The sequence below is a fragment of the Bos indicus genome, chromosome 17 (assembly GCF_029378745.1).
Source record: "Bos indicus isolate NIAB-ARS_2022 breed Sahiwal x Tharparkar chromosome 17, NIAB-ARS_B.indTharparkar_mat_pri_1.0, whole genome shotgun sequence".
NCBI classification, from domain to species: Eukaryota; Metazoa; Chordata; class Mammalia; order Artiodactyla; family Bovidae; genus Bos; species Bos indicus.
The window spans coordinates 66,069,793-66,083,328 of NC_091776.1; the positions used below are offsets into that span (position 1 = coordinate 66,069,793).

At 49.0% G+C, this 13,536-nt stretch overlaps 1 protein-coding gene across 3 annotated transcripts in view; it reads left to right on the plus strand.

Moving 5' to 3' along the window:
• Positions 1–13,536, plus strand: part of SEZ6L (seizure related 6 homolog like) — a 191,321-nt gene that overhangs the window by 134,502 nt on the left and 43,283 nt on the right. For all 3 annotated transcript variants that reach the window (XM_070769758.1, XM_070769759.1, XM_070769760.1), the window contains exons 7-9: positions 1,166–1,332; positions 1,927–2,121; positions 4,111–4,249. In XM_070769758.1, the coding sequence (XP_070625859.1) occupies positions 1,166–1,332; positions 1,927–2,121; positions 4,111–4,249 (501 nt within the window). The remainder of the gene's footprint in view (positions 1–1,165; positions 1,333–1,926; positions 2,122–4,110; positions 4,250–13,536) is intronic.

The window sequence follows — 13,536 nt, forward strand, 5'->3', positions numbered from 1 at the left end:
ATTAAAAATGCCTGTTTATGATTCCATCCATAAAAGTAAGTGATCCAATTTGTGTACTGGTTCCTTCCACATCTTTGCATAACTTCTTTAAAACTGCCACGGCTAGCAAAGAGTCAAGTGCCAAAGGGTTTTAATAACACTAAGAATGAATACCAACATGTCTGATACCTTTCAGTTTTCAGGGTGCTTCATCTTTTCAAAGCCCCCTGTAAGATAGATAGGAAAGACTTTGTGATCCCTCCTTTCAGGATTGTGGAAAGTGAGGCCCGAGATGGGTTGAGACTTGTGTAACCTCAGTGGATGGGAACTGGGGACTGGAAATTGGGACTCCTCTAACTGCACGCACAGTGTCCTCAGGGGGCAAGAGTCAGTGGCAGACCCTATAGCGGTCCAGCACTTGGTCGTCTGACCTGCACACCTGCTCTGTCCTGCACACTATACCTCGGCCTCTAATCCCCACACTCTTGTACCCATTTTACAGATGAAGAATCTGAGGCTCGGTGGGGTAAAATGTTCTTGTCCAAAATCCCACAGCTCAGAATTTAAAGTCGGGACTGTGATTACATGTGTGTGTGTGTGTGTGTGTGTGTGTGTGTATCAGTGTTTCAAGAATGTTACTAGCCCAATCATCGCAACTTCTTAGTTAGTAATAAATACTGCTACTGCTAAGTCACTTGAGTCATGTCCGACTGTTTGCGACCCCATGGACCCCCTGCTTGGCTCCTCTGTCCGTGAGATTCTCCAGGCAAGAATACTGGAATAGGTTCCCATTTCCTCCTCCAGGGGATCTTTCCATCCCAGGGATTGAACCCAAATCTCTCTCATCTCCTGTATTGCAGGCAGATTCTTTACTGCTGAGCCACTGGGGAAGCCCATATTAGTAATAAATAATTGGTGTCTATTAATTCAGTTGGTCATTACATCATACCCAGCACCTTCCTTCAAGTTCAGAATCCATCCATGAGTCTAGGATAAGCATTGTACAGAAAGGGAGACAAATTTGGTGAGATGATGCAGAGTATCCTGGTGAGTATGGGGTGAAATCGGGGTGTGAGTCAGGGAATGCGGTCCCAGAGTGGGTGCTCACAGCACACACCTCCTGCTGCTGTATGTCAGTGGCCCCTGAAGACCTCTCATTGACCCCCATCTCCTTCCGCACTGCCAGGATGATGGTCTACAGAGGGTTGACCAACAAGTCCACTCTTCTCTACGACTCCTTCCAAACCGAGAATGTCCCCTTTGAGGGCCTGCTGAGCGATGGCCACACCATCCGCATAGAATTCACGTCCAACCAGCCGCCGGCGGCCTCAGCCTTCAACATCCGGTTCGAGGGTGAGGGTCCTGGGGGGCCGCCCCCTCTGCTGGGTTGTCGCTGTGGGAAGCATGGCAGGGCTGGGTCTTGGGAGGTAGAAATGTGACCTGCTAAGACTGAAGAGGAGGCCATGGCTAGACTGACCCTTGGACTTCCAAAGGCTGCCTCTTTGGGGTTGGGGAGGCAACGGTCCTTGTTCCCATTTCAGATATGAAAATAAAGAGGTAGAGAGGCCAGGTGAATGGCCAAGGGCCCTCAGCAGGTCAGCAGGAGCTGGAGTGGGGGGTCTGGTACCCGTTTTCCATGGGACTTCGCTGAGCAGCAGGAGGGGCACCTGCTTTTGTGGCACAGCCCCACGAGCCTCCCTTGACTCATGTGAGCACAGCCCCGCGAGCCTCCCCTGACTCTCGTGAGCACAGCCCCACGAGCCTCCCCTGACTCTCGTGAGCACAGCCCGGCGAGCCTCCCCTGACTTGCGTGAGCACAGCCCCACGAGCCTCCCCTGGCTCGCGTGAGCACAGCCCCGCGAGCCTCCCCTGACTCACGTAAGCACAGCCCTGTGAGCCTCCCCTGGCTCGCGTGAGCAGCTGCCCTCTTTTGTTTTCTGGCCCCAGCCTTTGAGAAAGGCCACTGCTACGAGCCCTACATTCAGAACGGGAACTTCACCACGTCCGACCCAACCTATAACATCGGGACCATAGTGGAGTTTACCTGTGACCCTGGCCACTCTCTGGAGCAGGGCCCGGCCATCATTGAGTGCATCAACGTGCGAGACCCGTACTGGAATGACACAGAGCCCCTGTGCAGAGGTGAGTGGGTCACAGCCCTCCCTCCAGGGTGTCCCAGGGCCCTCTACTCCTTCAGATGAAGAGATCCAGCTTGTGTACTGATTTTAGGATCAGAACCGTTTCCAGGGCTCACTCTCCTTTGGGTCAGGTTTGCTGCTGATCCTTGAGAAAATCACAAAATGGATAAAATTGAAAAGGGGCCCCTTCCTCCAGACACAAGGCCCCATCGTGCATAGCTTGGTGAGAAGATCTCTGCATGGATTTCAGTTCCTACATACACTATGCAGACTTGTGCAGTGCACAACTCACCCAACAGCACATGGCAACCCTGAGTCTAATTAATGATAATGATGATAATAATAGTTGTTAAGAGGAGTGCAAAAAAAAAAAAAAACTGTTGCAGGCACTCTGTCCATTATATGATTTCATCCTCACCACAATCCTGTCTTGTTCAGTTGCTAAGTCATGTCTGACTCTTTGCGACTCCATGGACTGTTTGTTACCCACCGGACTCCTCCATCCATGGGATTTCCCAGGCAAGAATACTGGAGTGGGTTGCTCTTTCCTCTTGCAGAGGATCTTCCCAACTCAAGGACTGAACTCTCCTGCATTGGCAGGAGGATTCTTTACTGCTGAGCCACTAGAGAAGCCCACCACCTGAGGTGCATATTATTATTGATCCCATGTACAGACGAAGAAATAGCAGCTGTGATGTGACATGCCTCAGAACACACTGAGGGTAATTGGCAGAAGCAGGCATGGAACTCTGGTCTCTCTCTTCTCCGAAAGCTGTGCTCTCTGCCCCTTTGGACAGTGTCGGCTCTCTGGAACCCTCAGCTATGTGGGTGCCCAGTGCCCTGCCCTCCCTGCTTCTCCATATTTAAGACCGCTGAGCCGCTCCGAGCCTGAACTCATGTGGGGAATGTGGAATAATGAACAGAGCCCTGGCTCCTGGCAGCCGCCGCCCAGATGGTGGTTGGCGTGAAGTCATAGCCTTGCCGTGGTGAGGGATTGATCCCTGTATTAAATGTGCTGGTTTAACAGAGCGGAATATATTGGTGCTTTGGCCTCTGCCACATTGAGAACTTTCCAAAGAGGCAAACGCAGAGTGAGATTTAAAGGGCCAGGTGTGGCCACACATCTCCACTTCCAGTTCAGAGCCAGGACCCTCCACAGTAACATTAACTAAGAATTACTGAATGCTTACCTTGTGCCTGGCACTGTGCTGTGTCTGACATCCATGAGCTCAGTTAAGCCTCAGAATTATCCAGTGAGGTCCACACTGGTGTTTCTTCCTGCTGTCCAGAGGGAGACAGCTGAGGCTCCAAGAACTTACATGCCTTGTCAACAGATCCTTTGGTGGCTGAGACAAGACTCGAACTCAGGTCCACATGAGTCAGATGCACCATCTCTTGATCAGTACACCCCCTGCTCAAGGGGGAGGCTGTTGAAGAGTTCCTTGAAACCTTGGGCTCTGTCCTTGGTCCTGAAAGAGCAACTGCCATCCCTTAGTATCTGCAAGGGACTGGTTCCAGAACCATCGCTACCCCCCAACCCAATACAAAAATTTATGGATGCTCAAGTCCCTTTTATAAAAAGGCACATCCTCTCATATACTTTAAATCATTTCTAGATTACTTATAATACAAAGTAAATACTACGTAGACGATTGCAAACACAATGTAAATGATACAGGAATGTCCTAAATGCAATGTAAATGCTATGTGAACAGTTGCTGGTGAGTGGCAAATTCAAGGTTTGGTTTCTGAAGCTTTCTGGAATTTTCTCAAAGACTTTTGCTTCTCAATTGGTTGAACCCCAGGGTCGCAGAACCCCCAGTACAATGTCCTTAGACCGCCTTTGCCAGCCTTCCGCTGGAGGAGACAGGTGGCTGGTCTGAATTTAATCCTTCCACACTATGGACTGTCTGGTTTCATAGCCCACACTCCTAGCTGTTATACCATATCTGTTTCCTTATGCATCATGTCTGTCTGTCTGTGTCTTTTACAGCCATGTGTGGTGGGGAGCTCTCTGCCGTGGCCGGGGTGGTGCTGTCACCAAACTGGCCGGAGCCCTACGTGGAAGGTGAAGACTGTGTCTGGAAGATCCATGTGGGCGAGGAGAAGCGGATCTTCTTAGACATCCAGTTGTGAGTGTTTCTGATGGGTGGACCCCCAGGTCTAGCCAGTTGAGGAAGAAATTGCTCCTGCTTGATTGTTTCGACCACTATTAATTAAGCACCTCCTGTGTGTCAGGGGCTGTGCAAAGAACCGGGGTCCCTATGGTGGGGGAGGAACATTGTACACACCCAGAAAGAGCTCCTGTCCTCAGGAAATTCAGTCTGCTCAGGAAGCATGCACTAAATGAGGAGATGCTTCAATGTAACTTTGTTAAAGCACCTTGGTAAGGAAAGGTGCCTGATGCTATGCGATTCTATAACGGGGATCTGATGTCAAGAGGAAGGTCAGAGAAGCCTTTCCTGGAGCATCTGAGAAGGCTCAGAATGTAAAGATGAATTGGAGTGAACATATTCAAAAGGAACAGAATCCCCTGAAGGCCCTGTGCCAAGAGCAAGGACAGCATTTTCAGAGGACCGAATGGCCAGTGTGGTCAGGAGGAGGAAGGAAGTCTAACACACACAGTAGTTTGTTTTCCTGTCTGTCTCACTCAACTAGACCAGAAGGTCCTTGCAGTCAGGACCTGGTCTGATTTATCGCTCTTCCGGCATCTTACACAGAGCCTGACACAGCAGACGCTCAGACAGTGATTGCCAAATGAAAGAGACGTGTTATAATGAATGGACTTTCCCTGGCTGTGTGTCTATTTTCCAGTACTCAGTGAGGATACCTATTAGATGCTCCATCCAGAACTTTCCCTCTCTCAGTCCACAGGGATCAGGAGAAGGGTACAGAGACAGACAGTGGTGGCTAGAAAAGCAGAAGAAAGGGCTTGCCAGCAGGCTCGGACACGTGGTTGGGTGCCAAGTTCAGGAGGGCCTCTCTGGATGCAGACAGGACCTCTGGGGGTCAGCTCTCCCCACAAGCTTGAATAGAACCCACTTGACTAGGAAGCAGAACTCCAGGGCTACCTGGCTTTGCAGAGGAGCCTGGCAAGAGGAAGATGATTTGCAAGACTATGAGTGACTGTCTTTGGAGCAGTCCCTTGGAGGCAGAGGGAGTGTCCTCAGAGGCTGCCCTGAGTCATAGATTTATACAGTTGTCTCTTGTGGCTTTGGGGTCGGGCCAACCTGAGTCAGAATTTCTCCTCCACCTACAGCTGTGACTCTGGACTTCTCTCTGGGCTTTGGCTTTTCTCATCTATAATGAGATTCCTGGAACATGGTGTTTTGTGGCTATTGGAGGCAGGTGTTAAGTCTCCCTTGCCCACTGCCTCCCTCCCTCCTCAATGATAAGTCACCCCCTTTCTCCCATTCTTAGCTCTCTGACTTCTAGAGCCTGGAATAAAGTGTTCGTTCATTCAAGACATGTTTTCTGAGTATCTGCTATGAGCCAAGCACTGAAAAGGCTCTGATAGTTGCCAACTCAGCCATAAAGCTTATATTGGAAGAGTGGGTTGACTGGTCTCTATAAACTCTGAAAAAAAAATGCTGTGCACCTACTGTGTGGGAACACGAGGCTAGGCACTGGAGATACAGTTGTGAGAAAGGTGGAACAGTCTCCGCCCTCACTGTCTAGTGAATGAGGACATGAAACTATGTGCAGTGTGATAAGAGCAATGATGGGGAGAGCAGGCATCTGTGTGAAATCATGGAGGGCTTCCAGGAGGCAGTGACTTCTGGGATGGGATGAAAGAAGATTCACAAGTGATGAAGAGAAATGAAGAGGGTCCAGACAGTGAGTACAGCATGTGCAAAGTCTGGAAATGAGAGAGAAAGTGGCCCACTTAGTGGCTAAACGGGAGTTTAATGTGGCTGGAGTGTGGAGGTTGGGTAGGGGTTACATGTATTGTTTCATATGCTTTTCCATTATGGTTTATCGCAGGATATTGAATATAGTTCCCTGTGCTATGCAATAAGACCTTGCTGTTTATCCATCCTACATAACAGTTTGCATCTGCTGATCCCAAACTCCCAACCCTTCCTCCCCCCACCCCATTCGCCCTCAGGAGCCAGAAGTCTGTTCTCTGCGCTCCTGCGTTTGTTTCGTGGATAAGCTCATTTGTGTCATTTTTAGATCCCACGTATAAGTGATATCATACGGTATTTGCCTTTGACTTACTCCACTTAATGTGATCGTCTCTCGGTCTGCTTGTGTCACTACAAGTGGCGTTACGTCATTCTTTTTATGGCTGAGCGGTATTCCCGTGTGTATATGTACCACCTCTTCTTTATCCGTTCACCTGTTGACAGACATCTACGTTGCTTCCATGTCTCGGCTACTGTGAATACTGCTGCAGTGAACATTGGGGTGCATTTATCTCTTCAAATTATATCGATAGTTTTGTCAAGCTATATGCCCGAAGTAAGATTGCTGGATCGTATGGCAGCTCTATTTTCATTCCATGAGGAACCTCCATACTCTTCCCCGTAGGGGCTCACCAGTTTACATTGCCACCAACAGTGTAGGAGCACTCCCTTTTCTCCACACCCTCTCCAGCATTTGTTATTTGTGGACATTTTAACGAAGCCATTCTGACCAGTGTGAGGTAAGACCTCATGGTAGTTTTGATTTGCGTTTCTCTGCAATATATTTGAATATTCTCTGCAATATTATTGAATGTAAATTCAATTTTTAGAAATAATGCCCCCTCTTTATAAGAAGTATCTCCCTACCAGATTCGGACTTGAGGAACTGCAAGTCTAGATGGTGGTTAAGGTCATTTCTCATGCAGGTGGTGAGGAAAGCCGTTTTCATCACTGAGTACTTACTGTCTGCGAGGTTCTTCCCAAGTGTTAATTGATTTGCTCCTCCAAGTAATCCTAGGAGCAATATACAGCTCTTATGCTCACCTTACTTCCACCTGCTTTCTCACCTCTTCACTTCAATATCTAAGAGGCATCTCCAATGAAGTCCCCAGACTTAAACCCCCTGATTCTCTTTCTCCAAACCTGTTTTAACTCATCTTCCCATCTCAGAAAGGAGTCGTCTATCCTGCCAGCTGCTCAGACCCAAAAGACATGGGGTTATTCTAGAGCAGGAGGATGCTGGTCAAGGTTCCACAATGGCTTTTCTTGGCTGGTGGGCTGGGGAGCAGCTCCCTGATTTGCAGCATTTGCCAATTTCCTCGGTGTAAATACTTACACTGTGAAACCAATTTCAAGCAATCAACACAACATCAACAGGCTCACCAAATGCCTGGACCCTTAACAATCAGCTCATATGACCCATAAGGAGCCACTGGTTCCAGCACACTGCCTGTGAACTGGAACAGACAGAACACAGGCAAAGATGGAGGGAACAGTGTTCCAGCCAAAAGGAACAGCCTGCGCTAAGGTCCAGAAGCGGGAAGAGTGACTCTCTGATTTTTCATCCATAACATGGAATATGCGCTGAGCGTTTAATGCATCCCAGGCGTTCACATCCCTTGTGAACAAACGTAGGCGGCAAGTCTGGTTGTTATCTCCACTTTACAGATGAATAAACCCATAGAAGTAGAGGGCTTCCCGGGTGGCTCAGTGGTAAAGAATCCTCCTGCTGATGCAGGAAATGCGGGTTCAGTCCCTGGATCGGGAAGATCTCCTAGAGAAGGCAGTGGCAACCCACTCTAGTATTCTGGCCTGGCAAATCCCATGGACAGAAGAGCCCGGCAGGCTACAGCCCACAGGGTTCACAAAGAGTCAGACATGACTGAGCGACTGAGCACACACACGTGCATAGAAGTAGAACGGTGACTGTGATCACACGGCTGGGATTCAAACTCTGCTTGCCATGTCTCCAGGGTCTGGGGTCTTCGCCAGCCTGTGAGAGGAGCTAGCCTGTGTGTCTGGAGCTCAGAGATATGAGAGGCACGACACCAATGAGGAAGCCGTGGGATCAGGCAGGGCCTTGAAGGCCACATCAGGGAGTCTGGATGTGCCCAAACCCGGCAGCAGGGGAAGGGGTTCAGGCAGCTAACAGGATTAAAGCATCGCAGGAGGGAGCTGAGCCCTCGGGGTCACCAGCCCGGGTCTCTCCACGGCAAACCCCAGCACACACTTGGCAGAGCAGTATCTGGGCCTGGCGCCCGCTTCCTCCCACAGAGGGAAAGAAAATAGCATCTCACTAGCGAGGAAGCCACGCAGCCCAGGAGCTGCTGGCTTTAATTTATCTTGCTTGGTTTCCGCTGACAGTTTTAGTAAACCAATTTGGCTTTGATAGTAAAAATAATTCCATCCTCGGGGCCCCTCACGTGGCCTAAGTGTTTGCAATTGTTATTTATCACATTGGGGAAAGGGGAAGGACTTTGCGCTGCTGGACTAGCTGGGTAGGTGGCCTGTAGTAGGTGCTGGAATGTTTGCTTAGTCATGAGGACCTCAGCCACCTGTGGCCCGCGAGAGGGGGGACTCTTCTCCCCCTTGTCTTCTGGGCCCAACTCTTGATGCTGTGGGCATTAGGATAGCGGCTCTAATTAGTCATCATTTATGAAAGACCTACTGCGTGCCCAGCCCTGAGCTGCATCATTCATCCCAGAGAGCAGTAACGAATGTGAACATTATTATGTGGAGATAATAATTACATAAATTAGCGCTAATGTGAGCAGAGATAATTGCAGAGGGGTAGTTACCCAAATTTAGAGATAACGTACGCAGAGCGCATCACATGGGGCCCGGCATGTAGTTGGCGCTTCGTCAATGAGGACTACAGGTGCCAGGGATCCTCATGAGTCCGCCTTGATCCCCACCGCTTTGTGGATTCGGGAATGACACCGCAGAGAGCGAAGCGGCTGCCTCAGTTCCCACAGCTGGGGAAGGACAGAGCCAGGGCTCACATGCACACCATAGCCTACACTTGCATTGACTTGAACAACCTTTTGGGGGCAGCAGCTATATGTCTCAGTGATGAAGCCGGCAGGGTCCCAGGCCTCCAGCAACTCACAGGTCAGGAAGGGAAGTAGGACCATAAGCAGACAACTCCGCGGAATACAGGCACAGTGCTGTGGCTGGAGGGGCTGGGTTGAGGCACTGGGGTTATGGAAATGTCACAGAAAGGGTGGCCTCCAAGCAGGATTCTGAGGAGTGTCCTTTGGTGAAACTGTAATGGCAAAAGGGCATTGCCCGAGGGGCCCCTGTGAACCAAGGACTCAAGCAGTGTTACAGGCATCGCAGAGGATGCCCTGAACTGCAGCAGCCACCTTGTTCAGTTCAGTTCAGTGGCTCAGTCCTATCCGACTCTGTGACCGCATAGACTGCAGCACGCCAGGCTTCCCTGTCCATCACCAACTCCCAGAGCTTGCTCAAACTCGAGTGATGGTATCACTCGAGTCAGTGATACCATCCAAGCTTCTCATCTTCTGTCATCCGCTTCTCCTCCTACCTTCAATCTTCCCCAGCATCAGGGTCTTTTCCAATGAGTTGGCTCTTCATATCAGGTGGCCAAACTGCTGGAGCTTCAGCTTCAGTAGCAGTCCTTTCAATGAACACCCAGGACTGATTTCCTTTAGGATGGACTGGTTGGATCTCCTTGCAGTCCAAGGGACTCTCAAGAGTCTTCTCCAACACCACAGTTCAAAAGCATCAATTCTTCAGTGCTCAGCCTCCTTTATGGTCCAACTCTCGTATCCATACATGACTATTGGAAAAACCGTAGCTTTGACTATTTGGACCTTTGTTGGTAAAGTAACGTCTCTGCTTTTTAATGTGCTATCTAGGTTGGTCATAGCTTTTCTTCCAAGGAGCAGCAGTAATTAGAACCCTCTAATTGTGTTGTCAGTATCATAGGTAAGAAGGTGGGTAGGATGAGTCAGGAGCCCCCAGACTGTACCTCCTTCATACCCAAAATACCTAGTCCTTGACCCACCTTGTACTTGCCAGTTCCGTCAGGAATCCGCTGCTTACCCTAAAGTGCATCTGGATGTGAATCTTTTAAATCTTTCAGAATTTTTTAAAAATATATTTATTTATTTATTTGGCTGTGCCAGGGTCTCCGGAGAAGGCAATGGCAACCCACTCCAGTACTCTTGCCTGGAAAATCCCATGGATGGAGGAGCTTGGTAGGCTGCAGTCCATGGGGTCGATAAAAGTCGGACATGACTGAGCGACTTCACTTTCACTTTTCACTTCATGCATTGGAGAAGGAAATGGCAACCCACTCCAGTATTCTTGCTTGGAGAATCCCAGAGACAGTGGAGCCTGGTGGGCTGCCGTCTATGGGGTCACACAGAGTTGGACACGACTGAAGCGACTTAGCATCAGCAGCAGCAGCAGCAGCAGCCAGGGTCTTAGTTGCAGTACACAGGATCTTTGATCGTCTTTGCAACACATGGGGTCTTACCACAGCTAAAAGACCTAGTTCCCTGAGCGGGGATTGGACCCAGGCCCCCTGCGTTGGGAGCATACAGCCCCAGTGACTGGACCACGACGGAAGTCCCTGAAGCCTTCTGAATTTCTGAAATCTCTCTCCTTTCTCATTCTTGCTCTCTCAAAATGTAAAGCATAAAAAGGGGAATAAAGAAACCAAGGAGTGGTTGGAGAAGAGGCTCGAGAATGGAATACCTGGCAGGAGGCCCAGAGAGGGAAGGTGGCTTGCCCAGCACTGCGCAGCAAGTCAGAGTTAGGCCCTGAAAGACAGCCTGAGTGTGGCTGCAAGAGCTGAGCCCTGGGGCCACAACCTCGGAGATGCTGCATGCCAGACACAAAGCTTCTAGAGTCAAAGAGTTGTTGTTCAGTAGCTAAGTCATGTCTGACTCTTCGAGATGCCATGGACTGCAGCACACCAGGCTTCCCTGTCCTTCATTATCTCCTGGAGTTTGCTCAAACTCATATCCATTGAGTCAGTGATGCCATCCAACCATTTCATCCTCTGTCTCAGTCTTTCCCAGCATCAGAGTATTTTCCAGTGAGTTGACTCTTTGCATCAGGTGGCCAAAGTATTGGAGCTTCAGCATCAGTCCTTCCAGTGAATATTGAGGGTTGATTTCCTTTAGGATTGACTGGTTGGATCTCCTTGCAGTCCAAGGGACTCCCAAGAGTCTTCTCCAACACCACAGTACAAAAGCATCAATTATTTGGTGCTCAGCCTTCTTTATGGTCCAACTCTCACATCCATATATGACTATTGGAAAAACCATAGCTTATACTATATGGATCTTTGTTGGCAAAGTGATGTCTCTGCTTTTTAATACTCTGTCTAGGTTTGTCACAGCTTTTCTTCCAAGGAGCAAGCGTCTTTTAATTTTGTGGCTGCAGTCACCATCCAAAGTGATTTTGGAGCCCAGGAAAATAAGATCTGTCACTGCTTCCACTTTTCCCCATCTGTTTGCCATGAAGTGATGGGACCAGATGCCATGATCTTCATTTTTTTAAGTTTGAGTTTGAAGCCAGCTTTTTCACTCTCCTCTTTCACCCTCATCAAGAGGTTCTTAGTTCTTCTTCACTTTCTGCCATTAGAGTGGGTATCAGCTCTTTTAGGGTCAGAGAGAGTTCCTCTGAAGTCTGACTCTGCTGCTTACAGACTGCATTTTCAGGCAGGTGACAGAAGGTGGCTGCCTTGCAATGGGATATTTTGCTTATATCCCCAGGGCCTGGCACACAGTAAGTGCTCAATAAATATCTGTTGAATAAAAGAGAGAGAGAGAGATATCTTGAATGTGTATGTTTATTAAACAACATGTAAAGTTCTCAGTAAGGTTTCTGGCATCAAATTGGCAGATAATCATCCCTACTATATGCCAGACTTTATGGCAAACACTTGGCAGGAATTATTTCATGAATGATGATGGCAGTTATCATTGGCATCAAAATATCTAAATTCATTGAGCATTTCCTGTTTGCCAGCCACTAAGTGCTTTTCAAGTCATATAACTCTCACTTGAGAAACCTGTGTGGTCACATTGTGATTGCTCCCATTTTACAGATGGGAAAACTCAAGAGGCTCAGAGAGGTGAAGTCACTTGCCCACGGTCACCCAGCTAGAAAGAAACCAAGCGGGATTTGAACCCAGGTCTCTGGGGCCAAAATCCAGTATTATACCCACACAGTAAATGATAATGAAGTGTTCAGCGAAGGAGAAATCCCTTGACCCATTTTACAGAAGGAAATATTGAGGCTTGAAGAGATACCCTCCTCCCTTTTCCTGGACATCTACTTCATATATATATATACACCTACTTCCTCTCTATATATACATATATATGTTTCTGTAAAAATGAAATTTCAGCCAAGCTCCAGTTTGCTTTTCTTGGGTCCACTGTGGAGCACAGCCCCAAATCTCTCCCTGTTTATGGACCCCAGCACAATCCATCAGCCAAGAAATAAAAGAACCTAATAGCAAACCCCAGTAACCATATGATTGATAGCTATGGAATATGTCTCTTCAGCTGCTGCCAACCCGTTCTGCGCTAAGTTAATTCCAAGCCCTAAAAATTAAGTGCCTGTCCAGGGGCACTCCTGTCCATCAAACAGATATAGCTTCTTTGGGAGGTGAGAACTCAGCCCAAGAGCCAGGCAAGAAGGGAGAGCCGAGAGCTGAGGGCAGGCACTTCCCTGCTGCTCCAGTGGTTAAGACTCCACACTGCAGTATGAGGACAGGGGTTCAGTCTTTGGTTGGGGAACTGAGATCCGTGTGCCGCCACTGATGAGCCCAAGCACTCTGGAGCCTGCGCAGCACAACTAGAGAGCCCACACAGCACGACTAGAGAGCCCACAGCCACGACTAGAGAGCCACAGCCACGACTAGAGAGCCACAGCCACGACTAGAGAGCCCAGAGCCACGACTAGAGAGCCCACAGCCACGACTAGAGACACTACACACCATGACTAGAGAGCCCACAGCCACGACTAGAGAGCCCACAGCCACGACTAGAGACACTACACACCATGACTAGAGAGCCCACAGCCACAACTACAGAGTCCGTGTGCTGCAATGGAATATCCTGCATGATGAAGCAAAGATCCTGCATGCCACTAATATATATTTTTAAAGAGTTGAGGGCAGCCCCCCAGAAGCACAGACACTCAATGTGTTAGTCAATCATTTGTGTCCAACTCTGCAACCCCATGGTCTGTATCCCACCAGGCTCCTCTGTCCATGGGATTCTCCAGGCAAGAATACTGGTGTGGGTTGCCATGCCCGTCTCCAGGGGATCTTCCCAACCCAGAGATTGAACTCAGGTCTCCTGCATTGCAGGAAGATTCTTTATCATCTGAGCCACAAGGGAACCCATATCCAGACAGCAAGCATAAATCATGAAGAGAAATGGCCGCAATAGAAAGAAAGCCCTCCAGTCCATTAGTGGAGAGAGAAAGGATTTTTTTCCAGAGCCAAAAACTCTAGGGAATCT